The sequence below is a fragment of the Callorhinus ursinus genome, unplaced genomic scaffold (genome assembly GCF_003265705.2).
Source record: "Callorhinus ursinus isolate GAN/ISIS: 27379988/994484 unplaced genomic scaffold, GSC_fseal_2.0 scaffold70, whole genome shotgun sequence".
In the NCBI taxonomy this organism is placed as follows: Eukaryota; Metazoa; Chordata; class Mammalia; order Carnivora; family Otariidae; genus Callorhinus; species Callorhinus ursinus.
In genome coordinates, this window is record NW_027397132.1 from 5,104,245 (window position 1) to 5,131,905 (window position 27,661).

Sequence of the window (27,661 nt, forward strand, 5' to 3'; positions counted from 1 at the left end):
GCACGGGGCCGATGGATTTCACACACTCGGTCATCTTTCCCAGACTGTTCAAACTGGAGGGACTAGTAACACTGCCTCCCAACCCGAGAGTCTGTGATTCATTCGGAACTACAGGATGTCTCTTTATCCTTTGGGGTTTTTACAAGGTTCTCAGAAACCTGTCAGGGGCCCCGAGTCCTCCCTGCTCAGGGCCTTCCCCGGCAGGCTCCTCGGGGTCCCGGGCCCCCACCCAGCTGCTACCGCCCGCCCTCCACTGACCGCAGGTGGCCTTCCTCGCTCTTTCTTTCCTGCCCTCTCCCTGAGGAGAGGGGCCCAGGGGGCCATGGCTGCTGACGCACAGCTCTGGCCAAAGCTGGTGTCTCTGCTCTCCCCATCCATGAGGGGCTTGTGGGCCTCCTTCCCCTGTGCCCGTAACCCTGGGAAGGTGTTTACTTTCCGGAGGTGCCATGCAGAAGGGGGAGGATCCTGTTGCTCCTCCCCCATCCCCTTCCTCCTCCCCTTTCCAGGCGCATTTGGGGGTTCTGGGCTGGCTGCTGGCCCCTCCCCGGACCCCATGGTGGTTGCACTGTCTTTCAGTGACGTGGCGGGACCACACCCATGGCAGCTTGAGCTCGTGTGCTGACCCTGCTGCACTTAGCAGATGTGTCTGCAGCCAGCCTGCTTCCTGGGGGAGTGGGATGATCTGAATAAAGTCTCCGTCCCTCCCCCACCCCATCCATTTTCTCTAGAAGAGAGAGGAGAGATGTGTGGGCGGGAGTCACAGAGGCAGTGGGAAATGGGATTGTTGGAGAGGAGAGGGCAGATCACTGTGTATTGAGCGGGAAGGAGACGGGCCATGGTTGTCCAGCTGGCCCGGGGTGCCTGGCTGACGGAGACGGATGGGGTTGCGGGCCAGTGGCCTCCGGCCCGTCGGCTCAGGAGACACCAGCCTCCCAGAGCACCTGGCTTGGGGCCTTCTGCTCTCTGCTTCGGCAGACGCTGAGGCCTTTGAGACGGCCCTCTCCCTCCCTTGCCCTGCGGTGGCCCCTGTCCTTGTCACGGAGGCCAGGGAGTGATGGCCAGAGGCGTGGCCCTTGCTGTGACCCCACAGACGTCCCTCCCGACTGAGGAGGCAGCAGCCTCTTCCATGTGGGGCATCTCCTGGTGTCTGAGCCCCCAGGAGCCACCTTCTGCGTGGAGGGCAGGAGGTATAGCGGAGGGAAGTTTCCTGTGCCCGGCTCCTGCCCCACCTCCACTGGCTTGGCGCACGGGCAGGTTGTTTAGACCATAAACTGGGGCTGCACTCAGCAGATCCAAGAGCATGAGAAAGAAGAGGTGAGACCCCCCCCCCAGATTGTCACAGGGTCAGCAGGGTCTCAGAGGCAGATCCCCTGGACAGTGGATGCCTAGCAGCACTAGGGGCAATGGTCTCCAGTGCCCCTTCCCCTTGGGGTTCTCTGACCTTGATATGTATGTAAGTCTGTGTATTGTGTGCCCACCGTGTGTGTATGTGTGTGAGTGTCTGTGTGTATCAGTATGTATGTGTGTCCATCTGTGTCCGTGTGTGCTCCGTGAGTGTGTCTGTGTGCACGTGTGTGCACCTGTCTGCACACACTTGTGTATCTGTTTGTGTGTGTGCATGTGAACCTGCCCTCACTCCGGAGTGTGAGTGAACTCCAGTACCATCGAGTGTTCAGTCCCCGTGAGTGTCTGGACGGTCTTTGTGTCCGGGCGCCCCTTTCCGTCACGGCCACGAGGCAGGACAGCAGAAGTGAGTTTCCACAGACTGACCGCGCCGGTAACCGGTGTCCAGAGCAGCACGTGGAGCATCACAAACACCCCGGAGCCCCCCGTGCCGGCCCCTCCTGCCCTCCATGGCACAGAGCAGTGTGGCCTGCCGCTGTGGGGTGTCCCAGCGGGACTGACAGTGTGGGCTCCGCTGTGTCTGACATGTGATGTCCGGTGCTGTTTGCGCGCCCATCCTCGCGGACGGATGGTCTTCCACGTGGGGACCACACACTGCATGTGATGGGCGCGGACGGTGGGTGCCTGATTCCTGGTGGCCGTCTCTGAGGCCCCGAGTTCCCGGCCCTAGGATGTCGCCCTGCTCTCCTCAAGCAGGCACACCGCCAAGTGGCGTTTTCAGGGCAGCCGTGTCAGTTCCCGTCCTCACCAGCACAAGCCCTGGCTGCTTGGCACCCGTGGTGCTCGGTGTTCTCCATCTGTTCGGTGCCGGCCGGGCGTTCGGGGGGGAGCGCAGGGTATCTCACCGCCGTGGTAATTAGCATCCCTCTGACGCTTAATTTGCGTTCCATTTTATGCTTTGTTGGCCCTTTGGATACTTTTGTGAAGTGTTCACCTCTTTTGCCCACTTTGAAACTTGAATTGTCTGCTTTTGCCTTGCCTGTTTGTGTGAGTCCTCTGGGGTTCTGGCCCTGAGTCCTGGGTCAGGTTTCTGTATTTCCAGTGACCGCCTCTGCCCATCGCCTGCTCACTCTCTGAGTCCAGTGTGCTTGTGTTCACGTGTGGCCAGCGCTTCGGAACCTGTTTCCGAAAAACCTCTGTCTGCCCCAAGGTCACCATGTTCTCTTGTGTTTTCTTCTAACAGTGTTTTGTGTTATCTTCTGTTTGTAAATTTGCCCTCCCTCAGGAGTTGGGGTTTGTGTGTGCTGTGAGGTCAGGGTGATTAGGGCATCCCGTGGCCCCCACACCATTTACTGGGGAGACGACCCTTCCCCCCGGTCTCCGTCTGTCCATGCGTCAGTGGCTCTCGGTCGTCACCGCTGAGACTCAGGTGTCGTGGCATCTGCCACGTGGTCCCACAGTCGTGCTCACCTGCCACAGGCTGCGTGGCTCATCCGGGCCCTGGGTCGGGTCTGAGATTTCAGGTTGTTCCCCACATGCTTACTGAGTGCCACACGGAGGCCGGGCCTCACTTGCTCTCCATCTCTGCATTGCCGACCTTGTTTCCCCTGGGGTGGATGGGCCTCTTCCAGGCCGGGAGGGAAGAGGTGGGACACGTGGCAGACAGGCCTTTGTCCTCCCAGCCGCAGCCTCAGGGAGGAGGAGGCTTCTTTCCCAGCCTTTCCTGGCTACCGAGGATAAAACCTCAGGAAAGTGGCCTTGCCTGGTCCCAGGGCCACCCTCGCACTGGTTTCTGGGGTCAGGCAAGAGGGGGTTCCTCATTGGCCAGAGTGGGCTGGTGTCTGCTCACCGGGGTGGGGGCTGCCCCTTCAGGGAGCAGCGGAGGGGGCCTTCGAGGTGGGCCTGCTGGCTGAGCGAGGGTTCTCCTGGGGGGCAACCAGGGTCCCCAGCAGAGGCGGGTGGACGAAGCAGCAGAGAAGCTTGACACAGTGACTTGAACACCTGTGTCCACACAGAACCGGCACGTGACTGCTCGTAGTGGCTTTCTCCATAAGTGCCCAAACTGGAAGTGACGAAGGTGCCCCTCAGGAGTGAGCGGACCCGCAAACTGGTGTGTCCGCACAAGGGAGTGTGACTCAGCTTTCTAAAAAGAAATGAGTCAGCAAGCCAGCAGAGGGTGGGTGGAGCCTTCCGTGCACAGCACTAAGTGAGAGCTGCCCGTTTGAAGAGGCTCTGGCTGGCCGTGTTCTGGAAAAGCCAGAACTATGGAGGCCATGAGCGTGGGGCCAGGACACGTGATGTGCATTTGTCAACACCCACTGAATCTGATCACGACATCAACGTGTGTGTCACTGTGACATCATCCATGAGGCCAGCGAGTGAGCAACCTTCCAGTGCTCGGAGCAGTGCCCCAAAGCAGGACCGGGCTCGACCTCAGTGCCTGGGCAGCCGAGAGGCTGAACCCAGAGGCACGAGGGCCTGCGCTCAGCGTGATGCTCCTCACGCACGGCATGTAGGTGTTGGACCCAGTAACCGCGTTGAGGGTGGGCGGCTAGGGCAGCAGAGGAGGAGCCGAGCTGGGCCACGCTGTGGCAAGGTGTGGAGGTGGATGTCCGTGTGAACCCGTCCTCAGTGTAAAATAGACACAAGTGGCTGGGCTCGCAAGTGTTTGTAGACTCGCAGCCGAGCGAGGCCCGTGTCCACACTGGCAAGCCGTTGATGGCTCTTGTGCTGCTCGGAACAGGGACGGGGGCATGGCCACGCGGGGACTCTGAGCTCTCGTCGCGATCTCTCTCTAAGTTCTGTATTGTTTTTCTATGTCTGTGGACCTTGAGACAGCAGGGTGTGTGGGAGCAAGGCCCCCAGGCGTGAGAATATTTGCCAGTAGAGTGTTTTGAGGGTATAGAGGTTTCGAGATGCCCCTCCTATTTGCTTTTACAACTGTTGTGCGGGAAGACAGAGAGGCACTCGGGTGACCTGATCACCTGCAACATTCCGAAGGGCTGTCTCGCAGGTTTTTCCGTGTATTCTTCCCCAGCTACTGCTTACCACTCCTTGAGGCGGGTAACGGCACCATCATCGGCTTATTGATCAGGGCGTAGAGGCCTGGGGAGGGGGTGGCCGTCCCTGCCCTCACGCTCCGGTGTTGAGGCCCCACATCGATCACCAGAGCCTTGCGGCGTGGGTCCAGGCTGTACTGACCTGCCCTGTGGTCCTGCAGGGCAGCTACGACCAGAGCAGAACCAAAGTGCTGCACATGAGCATGAACCCGGCCAGCGCGGCCAAGCAGCGGCTCCGTGGGGACCAGGCCCGGCTGCAGGAGGAGTGCGAGCAACTACGGGAGCTCGTGCGTGCCCTGGAGCGAGGCGGTCCCGTCCCTGCCGGCCTGGAGGCCGCTGCGAGTCTGCCTTCGTCCACGGAGCTGACAGGTAGGTCCGTGCCCCCGCGTCCTTGGGCCATCTCGTGGGCGGGGGCTGGGGGGAGGGGCTGGGACCGAACACCTCGCGGCTGCAGGTCACGGCAGGACGGCACAAGGCAGTAGTGGGGAAACGCTTTCCAGCCCCCCTCACACAGATTAATGCCCTTTTTCAGTGTACACGTGTCCCATTAATCATGAGTAGATCCGACACTCATGGAAACAGGGACCATCTTTCACGGGGCTCAGTACCTTGCGCAGAGCCCAGCACCTGAGCAGGTGAGCTCGGACTCGGGAAGCTGCCTCTCTAACACGGCCGCACCCTCACTCTGCAGCTCCGCAAATCAGGGTGACAGCCCCTGAGCCCGCGGCTCGTCCCTGCCGGTGCGGGAAGATGACCCTCCTGTTCCCACGGAGTCCCATGCTGGACCTGCCCTGCGAGTGCAGAGACCAATGGCCCACCAGCAAAGGTGGGCGTGTGTGAGTGCCCCGCTTGCCTGGGGTCACCGTCCGCCATGAGGGCCATGCGCGGAAGCCAGCCTCTCAGCGGTGGAGCGTGGCCAGGAGGGGGCTTCCGCCCAGCCCTTCCTGCCGCAGCTCTGGCCGGGTCGCTGGGCCGTCAGTGTCACTGAAGGCCCTCCCGACAACCTCCTCATGCGGCTCATCTCATCCCTGTGGAGGCGGCAGGGCGCTAGCCACCCCTCGTCTCCCTCACTCTGCCTAGCCCTGCCTAGGACTTGTTCTCCACGTGTCCTCTTGGTCAGTGCTCTTGGACACAGCCCCGTCTCTGTCCCGTTTGCCTTTGCCATGAGCCTGCCCTGGGGTGAGCTGGCGGGCACTCCCTGGGAGGTTTGGGGGTTTTGTTTTCTCATTGTCAAGGAAGATGTGAACCCACAGAGACAGGCTATTACAACAAACTTGGAATCAGGGAAGTTGGTGGGCGGGGGGTTGAAGGGTGAGCAACGGTGGAGCCAGGAGCCTGTCTGAGCCATGCCCTGGAGACCCCATGGCTGAAGGTGGTGGCGGGTGGCCCCGGAGGCAGAGGATCAAGGGTGCTTGCCGGCGGGTGTAATTACAGGGCATCGGCCCCCAGGTCTTCCACCCAGCGCCGGTGGTTGCCAGTGGCCTCTCCCCCAGCAAAAATGAAAAGAGGAAACAAAACCAAGGTGATTCTCTTAGAGCCTGAGTCCCAGAGAGCAGGTCCCACACGGGCAGGGCCCGCCCCAGGAACTTGTTAGGGACCCAGGATATCGGGCTCCGCATCAGGCCTGCTGGGTCAGACACACCTGTGGCCCACAGAGGGTCCCCAGATGGGAACACCAACGCCAGCACAGAGGCGGTGTGCATGGGTGCCTCGACCCCCACCCCAGCCCACCCCTCTCTCCACCCACCACAACACCTTCTGGACGGGCTCCTGGCGCGGGATCTGACATTAGAGGCCCTGGCAGACCAGGCCTGTCTCCGCTCCGGCAGGACCCGCAGAGCCCTCTGCTCACTGTGAGCAGGGGCCCAGGACTGTCGGCCCTGAGGACGCGAACAGCACAAGTGGGAAGAGAAAGCCTTCAAGGGATTGTCCCCGGATGTCCTCAGAGAGGAAGAAGAATGTGTTGCTTTACTTTGAAGAGTGTTTTCAAAGAGGAAACACGTGAACTCTTCTGGAAGTTAAAAACACCAAAAGTGAAATGAAAATCTAAACAGAAGACTTACAAAATTGGGGGAGGTTATGTGAACAGGAGAGCAGAGGCCGGATGAAGGTGGGAGGGGCGTGGGGTGTGCACGGTTTGTCTGGTGGGTCCAGGAGAGGGCAGGGACCCCGGGAATGCGCGGCTGGCCGGAGGGAGGCGCCCCACACTGGGACGTGTCATCCTGGGACTTCTGAACGCAGGGACGAGGGGACCTGTTGCCTCCCGTAGTGGGAGAAAACGGGCCGCTCCATTCTCAACTGCGGCCCAGGGAGCGAGAAAGCCTCCAGGGGCTGGGCTCCCGGTGCCTGAGAGACTGGACAGCGGCTCATGGCCAGCCCTGTGCTCAGGCCCATCAGGGAGGAATTCAGTTCCGTTTCCGATGTTCAATGTGTGGAAAACCCTACCTCGCCGTTCCCTCTCTCACGAGGCCTGTGGAGGATGCGTACCCGTGAAATGAGAGCAGGAGCCAGGGAGCAACACAGATACAGGAGGCCCGAGCGCCAGCCCTGGAGAAATGAGGAGGACCCAGGACAGCCGCCCCAGGGGCAGCCGGAGCAGGTTGAGACTGGTCAGAAGGTTCTGGAACCACTTCAGACAGATGAGGTTGCAGAACGTAAGGTGTCCAGTGTCTTGAGAGACGGTGTGGACCAGAGCTTTCCTCACCTGTGTGCCGGACTGCCGGCTCGTGGTTCCCACCGCACGGTCAGGGTGCTCCAACGTGGACACCCGGTAGGGAGGTTTGCCGAGTCGGTCACGAGTACCTGGAAAACAGAGCCACTGGAAAAGCAGGACCGTCACCAGCTGCAGGGGAAGCAGAAAGTGTGGGGGAGAAAGTCCTGGTCTCCTGCCCAGCCCAGCTCACGTGGCTACAGTCAGGACAGCATGGGGTTCTGACGCAAGCAAGTTAGGGCATCCTGTCCTGGGAGAGGGCAGAGGGCGGTGGGCACTGCTTCAGCTGTCTGACCCAGGAGCGCCATCACTCTCATGGTTCTTCCACGAGAGGACTTAGTACCCAAGTGACCATCCAGTGGGTGCAGCTGATGCCCTGAGGGAGTGGGAGACGCCTTGTCCCGCCACTGGACTCTCGACGGCTAAAACCTACCTGTGCAACAGAGTTGGCGTAAAAACAAAGCCTAAAGTTTCAGATGTGTGTGCAAGTCTGGCTTGTGAAGGCCAGTGCGTGCCAGCACTCTGCTGAGGCACGGGGGCTGGTCTGCAAAGACAGAGGCCAGAGCCTCATTTGGGATGGGCCTGGGGTGGGGACTTGGCGGGGGCGGGTCCCATGCTGGACCCGGCAGTGGCGACTGACTGGGCGTGTGAGGGGGAAGCAGGGGGTCACCGTGTCCATCCTGGGGCACATGGCTGCCACGGCGGGGGGAGGTGCTTCCGCCTCTCCGGAAGCTCGGTGGGAGCGGGAGCTCTGAGAACCTCCACTGGGTTTGCAGCCTGTGTTTGCCCACGGTCTCGTGCCAGGCGTTTGTCTTACGTTTGCAGGAGAAGCGGGGGCAGCTGCATGGCGAGTGTGGTCGTGGGACCCCAGCCCCGGGCAGCTGCCTCAGCCCCGAAGGAGCGTGTTAGAACAACCATGAGCCTCGCGGTTGGCGTTTAAGTGGGTAGACAGCTGGCTGCTGCTGAATGGATGGTGGCGTGCAGACGGAGCATGGGGATTAGACGCCAGCCTCTGTGGAGGCCCTGTCTGTTCCTGCCAGCAAGGCTGCAGTCCGTCAGCAAACGCGCCCTCTTGAGCCACCCGTGCTGTCTGCAGTGCATGCGGTTCCAGCAGCGCAGGGCCAGGCTGCTGGGCCGTGACCTCTGACCTCCTGCCAGTTGCAGGAGCCTCCGCACTTGCAGGCCCCTGGCCAGGTGTCTGGGTACCCCGAAGATGCGCCGCAGGGAATGGGGCTCTAGTGGACTTCCAGCCACCAACAGATGCCCCCCGTGCTGCTGCCCTCCACCCCCGGTCTCGCAGGCCAGGCTGCCCTGCCACCTCTGAGCGGGCTGCCCACCTCCCCCCACCCCCCACCCAGGCCTTTGGCTGTGCAGACCGGTGTTGGTTGCTGGGAGCAGACCGGCTTGCTCTGGTCTGGCCTCCGGCTGAAGGCCAGAAATGAGGCAGAAAACACATACAGGGGCCCCCGCCCTTGGGCACCCCAGGGTTAGCACAGACCAGTGGACCTCGTAGGAACGTGACCAGTTCCCTGACAGATGACGTAAAGGGTGCTGACGGTCCAGACAGGTTCCCTCCTGCTGTGCACAGGACACCACCTCCGAGCTAGCCTTGCAGAGCTGCCCCCGAGTTCAGTGCGGGTGCGCACGGCCCTCAGATGGAGCAGGTGTGCCGTGGCAGGTGACCGGACTAGTGGCAGGGGCCTGGCCTCCTGAGGAGCACACCTTTGCTGAACAGGAGAAGGACCCGTCAGGTTAGTCAGGATGGGGGAGGGCGCACAGCCCCCCACCCTCCCTAACCGTGCTCTCAGAGTTCGGGGGAGAGCTGGTCTGAGTTTCTGGTGGATCTTTGACAAAGGAATTGCTGAACAACCCGTAGCAAGGGCCCAGCCTCCTGGGTCAGCAGGAGCCTAAATCCTCAGCCTCCACCAGCTGGCTCTTGGCTCCTCACTGGGCCCCCTGCGGTACCCAGGCTAGGCCAGGGAGATTATTAATTGCAGCCTAATTAGGTAATGCATTAATATTAAAATAACCGAATCTTGTCAGCAACACAGTGAAGGTGATCAAGTTTGTCACTGCCTGGCTGTGTGGGTGCAGCAGATCCCAAGGTGTCCCTGCGTGGGGGAGGGTGGTGGGGTCCAGGGAGGAGCCCTGGACCCCCCTGCTCTGCCCGGGCACAAAGAGTAGCTTGCTTCTTCCCTCAGCCGCTCTGTCTTCTCTGCTGGCTTATGAGGCAGCTGGTCCATGCTGTGGCCACCGCCAGTTCAGCTGGCGGGGAGCCGGGGGGCCACGGGTCGCGAGTCCAAGAGGTGGCATCTAGGTGCTAGGCATTCTGGGGTGGCTCCACAAGGCATAGGCCATCTAAATTTCTGCCGTCCCCATGCCCTCGGCAAGGCAACCACCCCAGGCTTCCACTGGCTTGCACATAGGTGAGGGTAGGGTGCTGCCAGAGTGGAGATGGGGTCGACGCACCGTGGCCCCCCGAGGCAGGGGCACACAGTCCCGTTAGCCAGCAGCACTGGCCGCCTGCCACCTGCTGGACCCACAGGTGTCAGCGGGGCCTGTCCCTGCCCTTAGGACAGAGTGAGGGGAGAGCCATGGGAATCAGGGGCCTCGGAGCAGACCCTGGGTGTAGAGGGCCAAGGGAGGGGCAGACTGTAGTGGCTGGGCAGCTTCTGCAGGCCAGGGCAGGGGGCTTCGGCTGGGCTTTGTGGGCTGAGTAGGAGGGGAGAAGGGCTACTCTTCCAGGCAGGGGTCCTCCGAGCTTGTCCCCCGCCCCCACCACGTGTGCTCCACCTTGTGTGGGGCTGCAGTGAGGGCGGCCGGCAAGGAATGCATGATCCGGGTGGGGAAAGAAGACCGACGAGCCCAGAGAGTCCAGGGAGCAATGTAGGGTGTCTCCAGCCACCTCCGACCCCCACCCCAGATGAGCTCTCCCATTGTCCCCGAGGGGTGGGCACTGGGAGCTGCAGGAGGGTCCCGGTCTCGGGCTCTCCTGACCCACCCACCCTGCAGAACAGCCTTTACCCCCGAGGCCTGGCAGCAGGTGGGAAGGGAGGGGTGGCCTGGGTCTCTGAAGCCACTGGCCGGTGCCTGAGTGGCGCACACGTGGGGTGGATCTGAAAAGCACCACAGGGGCTTTAAAACAGAGCAGACATTGAACCCGAGCTTCCAGAAGGGGTCAGATGCACCCAGGTACACCAATATCAAACTGCCAGACACAGGAAACCACCACACAGGTGCTTCTGGGAGCATTAGCCCGTTTTCTCAGGGCATGTTCTTGGTGGGGACAGCTGGGTCCCTGGTCAGCACGTGGTTGGCTTCCTAAAAACTGGCCCCTGTCCCACAGTGTCCACACGTGGCCCGTGGCAGTGTTTCCCTGTAGGTGCTGGTGCTGCAGGGGTGGTTCTCAGGTGTGTGTGTGTGCGTGTGCACGCATGCGTGTACATGTGTGTGTGCACATGCGTGCATGCGTGTACGTGCATTGTGTGCGCATGCGCATGTGCGTACATGCATGTGTGCACGTGTGTGCATGCATGTGTGTGTGTGTTGTGATGCAGCGCATCCCCGGTGTCTGAAGATGAGCGCCTGCAGCACCTTGGGCCATCCCTGCGTCCTCTGGGGTAGGTCTGTGTTCCAGTTTCCCCCTTTATAGGATTGTTTTCTTTATATCAAGTTCAGGGAGTTTCATTTTCTAGCAGCGTCCTTCTCAGAGCAAACATTTTTTGTTTGCTCTCGGACAATGAATTTTCCTTTTACAGGAGTCTCATCTGAGAACCCTGCCTGACCCAAGGTCAAGACACTTTTTTCTTAGTTTTCTACCAAGAGTTTTTCAGTTTTACGGTTAAATCTGTGATCCATGTAGAGTTGAGTTTTGCATACAATGTGAGGTTGAGGTTGAGGTGATTTTCGAGAGGGGTTCACATGAACGTCCAGTTGTTCCAGCGTCAGCTGTGGAAAAGCATCTTGTGCTTCCACTGAATTACCCTTGCTCCGTGGTCCTGTCCGCTGGCAGAGTTACGTGTGCCCCGTCTTCTGTCCCTCTGACCCACATGTCTGTCTCTTTGCTGCCACCACCCTGACTGGTGGCCATAGCTGGACACTCATCATCGGTACCGCAAGTCCTCGGACTCGGTGCCCCCTTTTCACGAGCGCCCTGCCCGTTCCCGTCCCGCTGCCTCTCCACATGAACGTGGGAGTCAGCTCGTCTGTATCTACAGAAATCCTGCCGACACTTTCATGGGCATCCCATTAAATCTGCAGATGAGCTTGGGGAGAATCGTACTTCTAGGTGGTGAGTCTTTCCACCCAGAACATGATGTGTCTCCACTGACTCAGGCTTCCTTGGATTTCCCTCATCAGCGGTTCCTGATTCTCTGCACACACACCCACGAAGTGCTTTGTTAGAAACGTCCCGAAGTATTTCCTTGTTGTTTTAAATTCTTGGAGTTACTGTGTGTGTTTGTTTGATCTTGCTTTGTGTCTAGAAGTATGGTTGGTCTTGTGTCCTGTGACCTCACAGAACTCACGTACCAGTTTCAGGAGGGTCTTGTTTGGATTTTGTTCATTTTATTTTTTGCAGTCATGCCATTTGTGAAGAGGGACTGCTGTGTATTTTCCCATAAAGCCTGGGCACCCGCGTTCCCTGTTCTTGCTCTCCTGCCTGGCTGGAGAGTGCACTGCTGAGTGGTGGTGAGCACAGGTGAGCGGCCGGCCGCACCCCTCATCGCCTAGGGGGCGTTCAGTCCCTCCCCACCGCCCGTGCTGTGAGCTGCAGGCTGTATGTAGATGCCCTTTGTCAAGTTGGGGAAGTCCCCTCTAAGCTTGCTGAGAGGGTTTATCATGTTGGATGCTGAATTTTGTGTCTCCATGAATGGAAAAGACGTCAGCGTGGAGGATTACTTAGTGAAATTTTTCAATTTGGAGCCAGCCTTGTATTCCTAGAATAAGTTCCTCTTGGTTGCGGTATGTTCTTCCATTTTATGTTGCTGGACCCAACTTGCTAATATTTCGTCAATAATTTTGGTGTCATTGTTCATATTGGTCTGTGGTTCTCTTGTCCTTCTCTAGTTTGATTATCAGCATAATGAATGAAATGAGTCAGAAAATGCTCCTTCCTCTTTTGTTTTCTGGAGGAGATGGTGTCAAATTGGCATTCCCTCCTCTCTAGCTGTTTTACAGACACCTGCTGGACACCATCTGCACCTGTAGATTTGGGTCGCTGAGGATTTCTTGCAGTTATAGGGGCCATGGGCTGAACGGTTGTGCCCCACTCCCAACACACACGGTTTGTATGTTGAGACCCTCTTCCCCAGTGTGGTGGTGTTAGGAAGTGGGGCCTTGGGAGGTGATGAGATCATCAGGAAGGGTGGGGCCCCCATGAATGCGACCACTGCCCTCACTCCTTCCACCACGTGAGGACACAGAAGATGCTGTCTGTGAGCCAGTAACCGGACCCTCGCAGACCCCAGATCTGCCGGCGCCTTCATCTCAGACCCCCCGACCTCCAGAATCACAAGGAGTACAAGCTCGTGTTGATAAGCCAACGCTGTCTGCAGTATTCTGTGACAGGAGGCCCACGTGCACTAAGGCCACAGGAATATCAGCTTATCTGGTTTTTCTTGGGTGAATTGTGGTAGTTTGTGGGTTTTTGTAGGAATTGGTCCTTTATGTCTAAGTTGTGAAATTTATTACAGGAATTGTACTATTCTTTTACTAATTTTATCATCTCACCGAGTCTGTAGTAATTACCCTCTCTTTCCTTCCTGATTTTGGTAATTTGTGTCTTTGCCCTTTTTTTTCCTTTGTCAGCTTTGAAGAGGATTTGCCCATTTGGTCAGTCTTTCAAAGACCTCGCTTTCAGTTTCATTGGTTTTTCAGTATTGTTACTCTGTTTTCAGTTTTACTGATTTTTTGCTCATTTCCTTGTTACTTCCTTTGGTCTGCTTACTCTGACTTCCTCTTGCTCTTTTTTTGGTTTCTTAAGCTGGAAAGTGAGATTGCTCATTTGAGATCTTTTTTTGTTTTCTAAAATAAACATTTAATGCTATAAATTTCCATCTGAGTACTGCTTTAGCTGCATCCACAAATTTTAGTATGTTGTAGTTTCATTTGTGTTTAGGTGAGAAATTTTTCAAATTTCCTTTAAGATGTTCTCTGTGATTCATACATTATTTAGAAGTGTGTTTTTAATTTCAAAATGTCTGGGGATCTCCCAGGTGGCTTTCTGTTATTGATTTCTGGTTTAATTCCATTACATTTAGGGAACACACTTTGTATAACTTGTTTTTTAATTCAGGATTTGTCTGATGGCCAGTACTGAGCGATCTTAGTAAATGTTCCATGTGCACCTGATAAGAAGGTATATTCTGTCTGTTAATCAGTGTGTTTAGACCATTTATATTTAATGTAATATTTTAATACGTTTGGAGTTAGGTCTGCCATTTATGATTAGTTTTGCTTGCTCTCTGTGTTTTATTCCTGTTTTCCTCTTTCTACCTCTTTCCAGATTCTTTGAACATTTTTTAGTATCCCATTTTGTTATATCTTAGGGTTTTTTAATTCATTGTATCTCTTTGGACACTTTTCAAAGTGACTTTTCTAGGGATTGATTACAGTACACACACTTCTCACAGTGCCCTTGTATCTGCTGTTTTACCTCTTGGAATGTCAAGATCTTACCGTGACCGGCTTTCCCGCCCACCTGCCTTCGGTGTGGTCGTGCTTGCAGGTCATTTCCTCCACATACACTGAGAACCCCACCATGAAATGTTACAGTTTTTGCTTTGAACTGTCATACGTATTTTAAAGAGCAAAAAAAAAAAGTTCAGGATTTTTACCTAGACGTGTAGAATTCCTGTTGCTTTGTCTTCATTCCCGAAATTCCAAGTTTCCCCCTTTTATCTGCTCCCCAGGTGTTTCTTTCAGAGGACATGTGCTGGTACCAGGTTCTCGGGGTTCCCTCCACGTGGTGACCCCATCTTGCCTTTCACTCCTGAAGGACGCGCCTGCTAATTCTGGGTTAGGGGTTCTGTCAGCATTATGGAAATCAACATTGCTTCTCTACCTCTGGCCTCCATGGCTTCTGATGAGTCATCTACAGTCATTCGGATAATCTGCCCTCAGTGTAAGAGACACAGACCGTGAGAAACTCAGATCGCGGATAATGGTGTTTGTAAGTTAAAAGTGGGGGACAGGAGAGCGGCAGCATCTGGGGACAGGGGACCTGTACACCGATGTGCTCTCTGCAGCCAGTTTCAGTGGTAAATACTGTTTCTGGGTGGACGATGACACGCGAAGTCCGTGTGGGGCATCAGTGGAGTCTTGCTTGGCAGTTCTACCATCTCTGTCATCCTGGGTTGGCACCTGTTGGCTGTGCTGCTTAATTTTGGATGTTTTCTGTAGGTTTTGAATGCCGTGTTGGGAGATTCTCGATCTTTTTGCTGTGCTGTGGAGAATGTTAATCCCAGTCAGTTGGTTTCAGCAGGTGGACTGAGGGGGCGGTCCCCGTGCCCTCTGAGCTGTGCTTCCACACCTGCTCAGTTTCGGGACCCGTACCACAGTCTCCACGGCCTGTGTGGGTGCCAGGCATGCCCCCTAGAGTCCCCTCTCCTGATCCCCCCCCCCCCCAGTTTCTGCTTCCCTGAGGCTCCAGGCCGGAAACCCAGAGCTTTGCTTTCCCTGCTCTGCTGTGTACTTCCACAGCTGCATCAGCATGAAGGCCAACGCCATGGGGTACAGGTGGGATAGCAGCTGCGATTCACCCCAGTGTCCTGAGGTCACAGCTCTCGAGAGCTAGGTGCCTGCCCAGCGCACCTGCACCTCCACGGGGTTGCCAAGGACCTGGAGGAGAAGGGGATGAGAAGAGGAAGAAAGAGGGATTTCTCCTACCTCCTTCTCTCAACTCTGTCTGCATCCAGCGCGGGCTTCAGTGCCTGTCGTCCGGGGCAGGGTGGGGGATGCAGCAGGACCCAAATAAGCAACAGCAACCAACCTTGGCAAACTCAAACTGTAAAGCTCACCCGGTGTGAGAGAGGTAGCCCCAACAGTCCCATAATTGATGCAGGAGTTGGAGCTACAATCAGGAAGCTTCCAAAAAAGACATCTCCAGGCCGGGTGCTTTCACTGGTGAATTGTACCAAATGAAGAACAATTAACACCAGCTCTGTACAAGCTCTTCAAGAAAAGTGAAGAGGGAGCACTTTCGAACTCATTTTATGAAGCAAATATTATCCTAATTTGAAAACCAGTGACAGGACAGAAAATAGGACCTATAGGCATTTATTTTTGTATTCCAGGATTCAAATATCCATTGATGTCATCCACCGCATCAATGTGATCTAATCAACTGATGGAGTAATTTGACAAAACTCAACAGGAAAACTCAGCAAACTAAATAAAGAGGGGGCTCCTTCAGCCTGACAAAGAGCGTCTGCAAGCACCCCCACACCAATCCATGCTTCCCCAAGACCAGAAATAAGGTAGAGGTGGTCTAGCGCCCTGAGTAAGCACGGCGGAAGTCCCAGTCTGGGCCACCAGGGAAGAGCAGGCACAGGGACGCGAGGGGAGGAAGCAGAAGTGTTCCTCTGCAGACGACTCTCTGGGTATAAAACCCCAAGCAAGAAGTAAAACCAAACACGAAGCCTGGTGAAGTGAGTTTGGCACGGAGGGTTGTGATCCAGTTGATCTTGCATCCTGCAGGCTTGAACACACTTGATGTGATAAGAGAGTGCGTGTGTGTGCGGGAAGACTACGCGTGTTGTATGTGATACTCCGGCAGCGGACACGTGGGCCCTGGAGTCAGAAACATAATGCCATTTCTGTCCATTCTCAACAAATACAATTCCTGGGTGTGAGTCCAGCAAATACATAAAGGACCCTTATGCCGCACGCCACAGAGCAGCGCCCTGACCGGAGTTGTAGCTGGAGGGGAAACGCGATGTGCTCCGGATGAGAAGTTGCACACAGCGCACGTCCGCTCACACAGGCTGGTGCAGGGACTTCCTATGGTTAGGGCGGTGGGGTTGGTGCCACTGGCCCTCTGGTCCCGTCCTCAGCCAGCAGCAGCCTCTCCCTTCGGGGCCGGCCGCTCCATGTGCACTCTCCAGCATGAGCACCTTCACTGAAAGGCAGGCTTGAGTTCACACCTTCCTTCATCTTTCCTGGAACTGGAACTCGTGTTTCCAACAGCGTCACACATAGTCACCAAAAACCAATAAGAGCCCCGATGTCCTTTAACGGGTGAGTGGAGAATAGGCGGTCCATCTGCTGGTGGAACACTGCTCCGCGTCAGAGTGACCACCTGCTGACCACCTAGGGGCGGCCCTGCGCTGTGGGAGGAGCCAGTCCCCAAGAGGGCAAGAGTGTCGGTCAAGGAACAGGTGTGGTGGCGGGTGGCAGGGGCCGGGGCACAGAGCCTGTGGCGGATAGCTGTCCAGGGTGACAGAGCGGTCCTGAATGTTGGAGGTGGTGGCCTTGCAGAACTGTACACCAAAAAATGTCAATTTTACGGCACAATTTTTTAAAACTTTAGATAAAAATGGTACCTTGTTATAACGCATGTTCCTTTGCTCACTAACAAGGGAGAATGTGTCCTATCTGCTCCTTCCACTACGGTCTCACCAAGTCCGTGCTCCTTGATTTCCTCCTAATTCAGTTTGTGTAAAAGCTTCTAGTTTTCTTTATGATTAATTTGTGTCGAAATTTTTAACTGTTTTTGGATTCTCTTCTGTTAATTCCATTACTTTAAGCTTAGAAAGTCCTTTTGATAAATAATCCTGTTTTCTTATGGGATTTTTTTTTTTTTTTTGGCTTATTTTTCACATTTAAAGATCTACTTGGAACTTACCTTGGTGTGTCGAGTAAGGTCAGGGTCTAAGTTGACCTCTTCCCAAACCATGTACGGAGCAGTCGCCTGCCTCCCATTTATCGGGTAATCATTCCTTGCTTCACACGTTTATGACATGTCTTTATCTTTGTGAGGTTCTGATACGTAACAGGATCCATACTTTGTTTCCTGTTTGTTTGTTTGTTTGTTTCATTCGTTTCTACTGTATATTTTTTTATAATTGTAACTTTAAGATATGTTTTAGTATCTGGTATAAAGCAAGGGGTTACTTTTTTGCACTTAGAGACTTTCTTACCTGTTTATTATTCTAAAGGAATTTTAGAATTAGTCTGTCAAGTTCAAAAAACCCGTGGAGGTTTTGGTTGTTATTGAAACTGCATTAAGTTTGTAAATTACTTTGGTAGGCGAGTTTTTAGCTGCACCTCGCTGTCTCTGGGCAGGGAGGGCTCTCGGGCACAGACTTGTGTGGCCCGGCTGCCGGGAGCTGGCACTCCCCTGGACATGCGGCGTCCTTCTGCTTGGCCCCGGGACGCACGGGCCGGCCCTGGCCATCTGCTGCTGGGCTGGGAGGGCGGAAATGCAGGGTCCAGGTCACCTTAATTTTCCAGGTTGGGTCCCGAGTTGCTCTGCTGTGGCTCCCATGCCGGGTCCCAGCCCTCCCCCCTCCTTCTCCCACCCTCTGAACTCTGCTGTGCTGCCCCTGGCACGGCCAGGCACAGAGTTGTCTTCGGTAGGGAGGAGCGGGGAGAAGTCCACTCCATCTTTCTGGGCCAGAAGTCCCCATGAAGCTACTGGAACAGTGACCCTAGGTCTCCCTGATCCCACGCCCTGAGCAGGCTCTGTGCCCACCTGCTGGACAGCTCACCACCACATGGGGTGGTGTCCATGTGGCGGAGGGAACAGTCCCTGGTTTGGGGTTCTGTGCTCCATGGCCTCTCGGGCTCTGGGAGCTGCTGTGTGGCCGACTATGTGCCCACCTCCTGGGCGCTGCAGGGCCTACAGATCTCTTGGGTGGACCAGGGGTGCACAGACTTGGGCATGGGAGTGCGGCTCCCCAGATCCATCTGCAGGAGGTTCTTGTTGTTCGTTTAAGTTAAGTTTGGGTCCCAGACAGCAGGGCCTCTTGAGCCGGTGAAGGAAGAACTACTCTGACTTGAGAAATCCAATCCTTGGACTCTGAGTTTTAGAATCAAGCAACACTTGCTTCTGGAAGTCCCCGCTCTGCCGCTCAGCTGTGTGACCTTGGGCAGGTTTCTGCACATCCCCCGCCCCGTCCCCCGCACCCACACAATTCCTGTGGGAGTGTGCGGTGTGCGCCTGGTGTGCGGTAATGGTGATGAAGGCCGTTATCATCAGCCCCATTGATCTGGACCCCTGCACGGGAGCCTGTCTGTTAAGGCAAGACCATCCGGGGTGGAGAAGCGTCCTGTAGCCCAGCAGCTCCACCCCCGACCCCGTCCCACATGCAGACTGCCAGTGTGAACTGAGGCATCCGCCTTCGCTCAAAGGCAAGAGCCTGGGCCTCGTGCCCTAGGGCAGGCAGAGTGGGCAGAGAAAACCCTGGAAGGCTCGGCCTCGGTGGAGGTCACCGGGTGGCCCGAGGGTCAGAGGGACACCTAACAGCTGGGTGGTCTGGGCAGAGCATGCCCTTTCTCCGCCCCTTGGCTCCCCTCCTGTGAGCTGAGGCCCTGAGCTGGGGGGCGGTCAGCAGATGGTGTCCGCATAGACTCCCAAGAATTAGAGCAAGGGCGCGTGGGCATGAGGCAGCTTACCAGAGCTGCTGGAACCGACCTGTCTCAGGGCAGGAGTGGTGGGAGCAGCAGGGAATGGCGCCGCCACGTCGGTGGGGGGGCCTGTGGTTTCCTACAAAACCAGCCACGCTCTTGCCATGCAGTCCAGCGGACGTGCTCCTCGGCATTTACCCCCAGGATGTGAGAACGTAGGTCCCCGTGACACCTGCGCACGGATGTTTATGGCAGCTTTATCCACAGCTGCCCAAACTGGAAGCGACCAGGGTGCCCTGGAGTCGGGGATGGACGCACACGCCGTGGGCCGTGCAGACGGTGGACTGTGACTCGAGTTCTACAGAGGAGTGAGCTCTGAAGCCGTGGAGGAACCCGACACGTGTGTTCCCGAGCCGGCTCCGGACTGTGGGATTCCAGCCGTGGGGCGCTCCCGAAAAGGCAGGACTGCGGGGGCGGTAAACGGTGGGCGGGTGCCGGGGGCTGGAGAGGGGTGCAGAGGCGGGTCACAGGGCGTTGAATACCCTGTATGATTATAATGGTACATTCATCCAAACCCACGGAATGTCCACCACCCAGAGTGACCCTCCTGTGAACTGTGTGATGATGTGTCAGCGTGGGATCACCGATTGTAACAAATGCGCCGTCTGGGGGACGTCAGTGTGGGGGGACTGTGTCGTGTGTCCACATAAGGAAAATCTCTGTACCTTCCGCTTAGTTTTGCTGTGACCCTGTAACTGTTCGAATAGTCTTTAAAAAAAATAAATTCCCGGGGCGCCTGGGGGGCTCAGTCATTAAGCGTCTGCCTTCGGCTCAGGTCATGGTCCCAGGGTCCTGGGATTGAGCCCCGCATCGGGCTCCCTGCTCAGCGGGAAGCCTGCTTCTCCCTCTCCCACTCCCCCTGCTTGTGTTCCCTCTCTCGCTGTGTCTCTGTCAAATAAATAAATAAAATCTTAAAAAAAAATAAAAAAATAATCTCCCAATCTTTACCTGTTTAAAGCATACAGTGGTTTCTAGTAAATATGCAAGGCTTGCGGCCGTCACAACGATGAGCCTTTCCATCACCCCCAAAGGGTCCCTGCTGCCCACTGAGGGCCCGGGTCCGCTCCAGCACTCGGCCATGGGGTCAGAGTCCATGTCCTGCCTCTGGTGACATGTCTCCCTCCTGCCACCTGCCAGAACATGTTGAGGTCCGTTGTGTGCGTTACCAAGTAGCATTCATGGTTGGACCTCGCTTTGTTTGGGCTTTCGTCAGCTGGCGGATGCGGGGGGTTTGGATGCTTCTTGGCTCGTAGGAATGTTGCTGCCGAGGACGTGGCACCATGAGGCTCTGTGTGCGCATAGCCTTGCACGGGGTCGGAGTGGAATCGGGGTCCCTGGTTCTTGGGGTGTGATGGGGGCTGGGTTACATTTGACCTTTAAGCAGCTGCCAAGTTGTTTTCCAGAGTGGCGGCAGCATCTCAGGGTCCCGCGTGCCCCTGCTGCTGCTGATTCCCTGGCCTCCAGGGCGCGGCCGTCCACTGTGGTTGGGTCTCCCCGACAGCGAGCAGCGTCAGGCACGTTCCCACAGCTCATGAGCCGTTCACACATCTGCTCCGGTAAAGGGTCTCCATTAGTCTTCAGCCCGGTTTTAGAGTATTTGTTTTCTTGTGATCATTTTCTTCATGCTGCCTTTCAATAAGCGAAAGTTTTAAATTTTGATGAAGTCGAATCTACTCGTTTTTCCTTCTGTGCTTAGTTCTTTGTCTAAGAAATGTTGGCTTGCCCCGGCGTTGCCATCTCCCGGTTTCTTCTAGAAACTTTTAGACCCGTGGTCTGTATTAAACTAACTTTTGTATGTGATGTGAAGGAGGGTTCAACATTCATTTGTTCCTATGTAGAGGTCCAGTTGTTCTGAAGACACCACCTGTCTCCGACCCATCTTGCTAAGGACTGTAGGAGATCCACCGGGAGAAGTGCAGATGCTCATGGCCGTGGCTCAGAGCACTGGCGGCTGGACGGTGGGGTGCTGCGTGTGGCTCCTGGGGAAGGAGCTGGGGGGGCCGCTCGTGCTGCTGGTGGTGCACGCTGCCCCTGAGGGCTCGCTGCACAACCAACATGAACGCTACTTGTGCTTCTCGCCTTTTCTGTGAAAGCGAGAAAACCCTCTGGGTTTCTTTCAGCTAGCGCAGACAGGACCTCTTCTCACAGGCCGTTTGCTAAAGCTGAGTGGCAGCACACAGACTGCAGGTCAGTCTCTGTGGTCTGGATGACCCCAGCCCAAACTTACCGTTTGCGTTCCCGTGTCCATTTCTGCATTGGCTTGCTGGCATCGTCCCTGCTTTTCTGAACAGTTCAAGCTGCCTCCTGCCTCAGGCCCTTTACACGGGCCGCCTTCTGCCCGCCTTGTGCTCAGCTTGTGCCCTGGCTCCCTGGAGGTCTGCTGTGACCAGGGCCATACTGCGGCCCCCCTGTCAGCCCTGCCTTCTGGTGCTCCATAGTGCTTACCAGCTCTGGAGACCACCCCGCCCTGCTGATGTGTGTTTTTATCTGTGTCCCATATGGGAATGTAAGTGCCTTAGACCTGGGATTTTTATGTGTGTCCATGCTGTGTGCCCTAAGCCTAGAATGATGCCAGGCATGCAATTCACTCTTGTCACATCCTTGTTGGGTGAGTAACTCACCAGCCCTTCTAATGTCCCTGTCCCTGGGGCCGCTCACTGTGAGGGCTCAGTCCTGCCGCTGCTGTCGAGGGGCAGGGAGATTGTACTCAGACAGGCCTCTGTGGCGGCCACCCACACCCCTGGGTGCCCGCGGTCGCCATGGTGGTCACCTGCTCCCACAGAGGTCTCATCGGGCAGCACTGGGGGTCAGAAGTCTCACATCAGGAGGCTGACAGCAAGGTGTTGGCAGGACTGCATCCCCCGGAGGCTCTGGGGGGGTCCTGTTCCATTGCAGTTTCTGGCTGCTGGAGGCGGCTGCTTTCTGTGGCCCCAGCCCCTCCCTGACCCATGCCAATGGTGCGTCGTCTTCAGACCTGCACCCTCCCATCTCCTCTGCTCGTAGAAGCCGCACGAGGACCCTGGGCCCCTGGACCATCTCCACCTTCTTAATTCACTCCTGTCTGCAGAGCCCTTCTGCTGATGAGCAGACAGTCCTGGTTTTGGGTATCAGGCACTGACACCTCCCCACAGCCTCTGTCTTAGTCACCTATCTGTTGACCTTCGGGAAAACATCCTCTCTCTGACTTCACAAGGTCGTTAGGACTCGGGGTGTAGAGGTGTCAGCAGCCTGTAGCTGGCCCTGGACAGAGGCCGTGGACCCCCCAGGCGGACGGCGTGGGGGGCCAGCCTGCTGTGGGGTCCCGGGAGCGTCTCTGCTTGCCTGCCATGGCGTCTGAGGCTGGCACGTGTTGTAGTCCCATGCGATCAGGCCGGGGTGGGCTGGAGGCAGAGGCCGACAGGACGGGCAGGAGGGGCTCCTGCGGCCGGACCGGGGAAGGGTGGGCACTCGTTCCGAGTTCCCATGCTGGGAGCGTGCTGTGCGCCGCGGCTGTTGTCCGGGAGAGCCCTGCTCCCCGCCGCGCCCAGCAGAATTGAGCCGGGATGGACTCTGGTCCTGGCAGCTTCTCTGCCCGCTGCATGCGCGCGGCCAGGTCCTTTCACCTCCCCGAGCCTCGCCTGGCATTCGGCAGCTCCGTTGCAGAGGCTGCTCGGCCTGCACACGGGCAGCTGCTTGTCACGGACGGGGTTGTGGGCACTGGGAGGAGCAGCCTATCTCCGCGGTGGAGCCCCCGGCCCGCTGACCCCCCAGGCAGGCCCCCAGACCCCAAGGGCTGCCGTCTGTCCCTGAGCACAAGGTGCCTGCCGCCCGAGAGCGCTGCTTCCCTCTCGGGGCTGTGCGTCCGGCACACTCCTCACCCCACGCCCCACCTTCCGGGGAGCCTGGCCCTCAGGGCAGCCTGCGTCCTCGCCCGTCTGGATCCCCGGAGGGCTAACTCACTGCCCCCCTGCCCACCGTCTGTCTGCCCCGCCTTCCCTCCTCCAGACTCTCGGGTCTGTGGGCAGCTGCAGCCGCTGAGCCGGTTCTCCGTCCAGTTCCTTCATCCGCCTGGCCGCGTGCATTAGCAGGTTTTAATAGACTGCCACATCTCAAAAGCAGGGAGAGAAAGAAAGATTTAAAATCTTGTCCTGCCCAAAGCAGACAGATTGACTCGAAAATGACTCCGTCAATAAAAGATGAGCTCTGGGAGGCTCTTCTCTCTTCTGAGAGGAAGCGCACCTTCCAGGGACTCGGCTGCCGGGAGCCCACTGTTGGAAATGAATAATGCACACACCGTGCAGAACGGAGTAGGAGCGAGCCTGCCGCGGCTGCCGACTTCTTGCCTCCTCCCGCGGGCCCTCCCGCCTGGTGGCCCCAGGCCACCGCTGCTCCATGAGCCCAACAGGCCACCTGCCTGGGCGTGTGTGGAAAGAAGTTGTTGGAAACTTGTTAAGCAGTGGTGTTCTCTGGTTTACATCTCATGGGGTTTGTGATGGGTGTACCTATTGTGTGCATCTCTCCTCTGGATGGTTTCTGGCTCCAGCGGGTGTGTGTGAGCGCATGTACGTGCATGCATGTGTGCACGTGTGTGAGCGCCTGTGTGCGTGTGCATGCGTGAGTGTGTGATGCCTCAGGCATTTTGCTTCCAACTGTCTGACCCCCAGGTCCCCACCCCTGAAATGGAGATTCGGTGATGCTCCTTAGGTGTTCACATAGCTTAAGATGAGCCGGTGGGCGTGCAGCGCAGTCGGTCTCTACAGGGTGCACATTTCCTGGCCCTCGTGGAGCCCAGGACCCTGCCCTGATGGGGTATGTGCTTTAGTTGGGAAGAGATGTACCCTAAACAACCAAACAAGTGAAACAAAGTCAGAGGATTGTGAGCTTGTGCAAGGCTGCTGGGATCCCCGAGGGGCCCCTGCCGGTGGCATGGCTGGGAAGGCTCGAACGAGCAACTGAGACCAGACTTTGTACCTGAGGTGGCACCTCGTGTCCAGGGCTGCTTCCTCATAGCAGCACTGGTGCTGCCTGGTGGGCTTTGGGGGGGATCCATCCCGCCCCGAAGTCCTGGCTTGAATGTCCGGCTTCTTTGCTCCCTGGCCGGGTGACAGTGAACAAGGCACCGACCTTCCCTGGGCCTGACCCCACATCTGTCAGCTGCCCGGACAAGGGGCCGGCCATGGCCTTCCACCAAGGCTCAGCTGGTCGTCCACTCCCAAAAGAGGCAGCGGGATGGGGAGCCTGGCATCCAGTGGGGCGGGGGGGGGCATCCTCTGGGGCATCAACTGTTCTCTGTTCTCCGTGGTGGGGGAGGGAGCCTTCCCAGGAATATGATATCACATGAGCTCCCGCCTGTCACCCCGGGACTCTCCCACCCCGTAATCTGGTGGGCTGTAATTGCTGGTGTCTTTTCAGATCATTTTTGTGCAAGGTGACAAGCTGCTTGTGGAGTGAGCCGTTAATCACACAGAGATGCCCCTGTTTGAAGGCTGGCATCGAGCTTACCCAGGGCGGGCGTCTGCCAGGCAGCCGGCAGTGGGCACACACGCTGCTCATCTGCATATAATTCCAGGGCGAATGTCTTCTCTCTTGTGTAAAACGTGCAATTTCCGGCCCAGCAGGGGAACATGGGCTCATAATGGAGAGACCTTGTCCCAGGGGCCCTCCGGCTGCAGGCGGCTCAAACAAAACATTCCCTAGGAACGCAAAAGGCTGTGTCTAGTGGGTGGTAGGGGCCTGTCCACCGGTCCCTGAGGCCCGCAGTGGGGGTCGGCAGTGTCTGCCGTGGCCTTCCGTGGGAAGGCCTCCCTGAGTGCTGTGCAGGGAAGGCGGTGGGCGCCTGGAGCCCCCCAGTGGGCACGGGCACAGGCACACATGCATCTCCAGGCTCCCTCCCGGCCCCACTCCTGGGATTTGGATTTGGGATGGGAAGGCAGCCTCCAGAAGGAGCCCATCAGAGGGAAGCATGTGCCGCGTCAGGTGGCCCTGCTGCTTTTGCACACATGTCCCCAGGGCTCAGCACCCACAGAAGGCCTGCCTGAGGCAGTGGTCCAGCCAGCAGGCATGTCTCCTCCCCGCTGCTCACGGTTGGCCAGGCCCAGGACCCAGACCCACAGTTACAGCCCCTGTGGTATTCGCTCCCACGGTTCCTAATAAAATTGCATACATATTTGATGCTTAATTATTAAACATTTAAAAATGTAAAACTGAAATAGTTAGAAGTTACGAGACCTGAATAATTTGGCCCCGAACAGAGCCATCACCACCCCCCACACCCCCTTTCTCTTGCACCTGCCGGGGAGGCCCAGGCCCAGGGGCGCTTCCCACGGGGACACCTTAGGCCCAGCCAGGCTCCTAGGCCCCTGGCCTGGTCCTGTGTGGTGGGGAGTGTGGACCGGGCACCTGCTGCACCACCCTGGGGCAGCTAGCCTCTCAAGGTGCATGGGCGCAAGCTGCTCTTTTATCTGAGGTCAGGCCCCTGCGTTGTCCTGACACTTAGCCGTCCCCGGGACACACCTCCTTACAGAGGCGGGTCCCCTCCCTGGTCTTTGTTCAGCTGCAGGGACCAACTCAGAACACATTTGCTTTCATCCACGCGCCCTTCAGATACGTAGGGACACATTTGGTGCCCCAGCTTCTCCAGACCCAGCACATCCACCTCAAACAGCTGCTCCCGTGTGGCCTCGTGGTGTGGCACCACGGCTTGGTTCCACAGGCGTTACCACTGGCCCCCCCCCCCCCCGCCTTGTGTCCTCTCGACACTGAGCAGGCGTTTCCCTCAGCTCCGTCACCAGCTTCTTGAACCCAAGAAAGCAAACACCCAACTCAGGACCTTGATCCCTCAGACCACGGCTCTCCCAGAGCCTGTTCATAGTGGAGGACGGCACTGCCCTTGCCTCACGCCCACTGCCAAGACTGGAGCCGGTTGTGCCTCCTGGACCTTGGGAGGACTCAAGAGCCATGGGCCAAGGGTGGCCAGAGCACCAGCTGGCCTTCTAGAACATCTGGCCCAGCTGCCGGTGTCCTGGGGGACCCGTTGGGGTGGCTCTGCGCTGTCTGTCCTGACCCTCTTGCCCTGCAGGGCCTTGCCCGGGCACCGGACCATTTAGTTAGGCCCGAGATAGCGGACAGGTCAGCTGCGGCCAGCACTGCTGGGTGCACAGCGGGCCCACCCCTTTTCTGGGCTCAGCCTCCCCACCAGGGAGCCAGGCAGTCAGTCAGGCTCCACACGGGCGGGCCGGGGAGACAGGCCCCGCATCGGAGCTCAGTGAGCGTGGGGGGGGGTGGGTAGGTGATCAGCAGCCCTGCCTCGCCATCCACTGCCGTGGACCGCGAGGGCGCGCCAGCCGCCGTCCCTGCCTCGTAGACCCCTCCAGGCTGCGGAGTGCGGTGCCGGGGACGCCCAGGGATGAGGGGCACAGTATCCGCGGTCCAGGGCACACACGCCAGCCTCACGGCCTGGGACAGAGCGGAAAGCCGGTTGTCCAGCCTCTTGGAAAAGTGGGGGGCATACCACCCTGCCCTGGCCCCTGGGCGTTACCCCGCCGCCTCCCTCCAGGCAGGCCGGTCTCGAAGCCTCCCTCACTGCCTTTCCCACGCTGCCCTCGGAGTGGCCCTGACCTGTGCCGGGTTTAGAAACCGCTGCCAGGCACAGCCTGGGCTCAGAGGGCTTCTGTTGCTAATGGTGAAATATTAGTGCTATTTGTTGTGTTTAAGCCTGAGAATCTTAGCATTGGCTAAGTGTTTTATTCATTTTTCAAAAAGAAAAATGACTCTGTCCTGGGTCCCCAAAGGTAAATTTCAAACGCTGCTTCCAGCTCCTAAACAAAGCACCACTGCAGGAGCCGGGCCTGCCTGCCTTTGATGGCTCGGCCGGCAGCAGCCTGGCCCCCGGTCCCTGGTCCCCGGCCGGCTTCCCTGCCCTGTGCGCCCCACCCTGGGCCCGGCCCTTCTCCCCTCCTCTCCACTGCCCTCCCCAGCGCCCCTGTCCGCATCCAGGCAGGCGGCCGGCTGGTGGGCCTCCCCGCTGGGCCTGGTCTGTTGGACGCGGGGACGCACGGCCCCAGCCCTCTTCCGGGGAGCCTGAGCGCAGGGCGGATGTGAAGGCCGCTTCAGACCCCACTGGCTCACTGGCGCAGTTTGACTTCCTCCCGCTGAGCCTGTGCTCCTGCCCGCCTCCCTGCGCAGGTGTGCACCACAGACGTGGGTCCCAGCCCGCACCTTACTGCTTGGCTTCTCAGGAAGCAAGCTGATGGCATGGGGGCGGGGGCCCTCCAGCCCTTCCCCTCCCCCCCCCCCCCCGGGCGTGGGCCTGGCCTGGGGCGGGGGAGGGGCCAGGTATCAGCATCTGCCTCAGCAGCCCCGAGGGGCGACGCCATCAGCTGGGGGGCAGGAAGGAGACGTGTGCCTCGGCTCCAGTCGGCCTCGCCGCCACCCGAGGCGAGGAGGGCCTGCTCCCCCAGGTCGGCCGAGCCGCGTTCCTCTGTGTTCCGTCTGCGGACATCTTGCCCACCTCCACTCGTCCCCCACGGCGGTTGCGGTAGGGAGCAAGGACAAACACGTGTGTTCCGTCCGCCGTGTCCACGGGGGAGCCCCGTGTGTGTGTTGCCTTTGTTTACACTGATCTTCTAGGGGGTTATGATTTAGGATTATGCAGAAATGGCATTTTCTGTACTCCTGGCTCCTTGAGGTGCCCTAAGGATGGAATGGGACAAAAGGACCTAGTCCTCAGCTGTTCTGAGCTTAGAGTCTGCTGGAAAAATAACTGTGGCGCAAGGAGCTTTTAAAAATGCTCTGTTGTGTTACAATGGACAGTGTCACGTACCCTGAGAACCTACGACAGGAGACAGGATGCATTCCAGAGACAGGGTTTGGAAGCTGAGGTGACTGGGAGTCAGCTGGGAACCAGGGGGAGCTGCTCCAGGCATGTGCAAAGGCCCTGAGG

At 57.6% G+C, this 27,661-nt stretch overlaps 1 protein-coding gene across 8 annotated transcripts in view; it reads left to right on the top strand.

Moving 5' to 3' along the window:
- MAD1L1 (mitotic arrest deficient 1 like 1) overlaps positions 1-27,661 on the top strand; it is a 322,064-nt gene that overhangs the window by 247,107 nt on the left and 47,296 nt on the right. For 5 of the 8 annotated variants that reach the window (XM_025863714.2, XM_073886395.1, XM_025863712.2 and 2 more), the window contains 2 exons: positions 4,565-4,772; positions 5,095-5,229. In XM_025863714.2, coding sequence (XP_025719499.1) covers positions 4,565-4,772; positions 5,095-5,229 — 343 coding nt within the window. Of the gene's footprint in view, positions 1-4,564; positions 4,773-5,094; positions 5,230-18,948; positions 19,643-27,661 lie in introns of those variants that run through there. The other 3 variants (XM_025863715.2, XM_025863716.2, XM_025863711.2) reach the window with 3 other exon arrangements.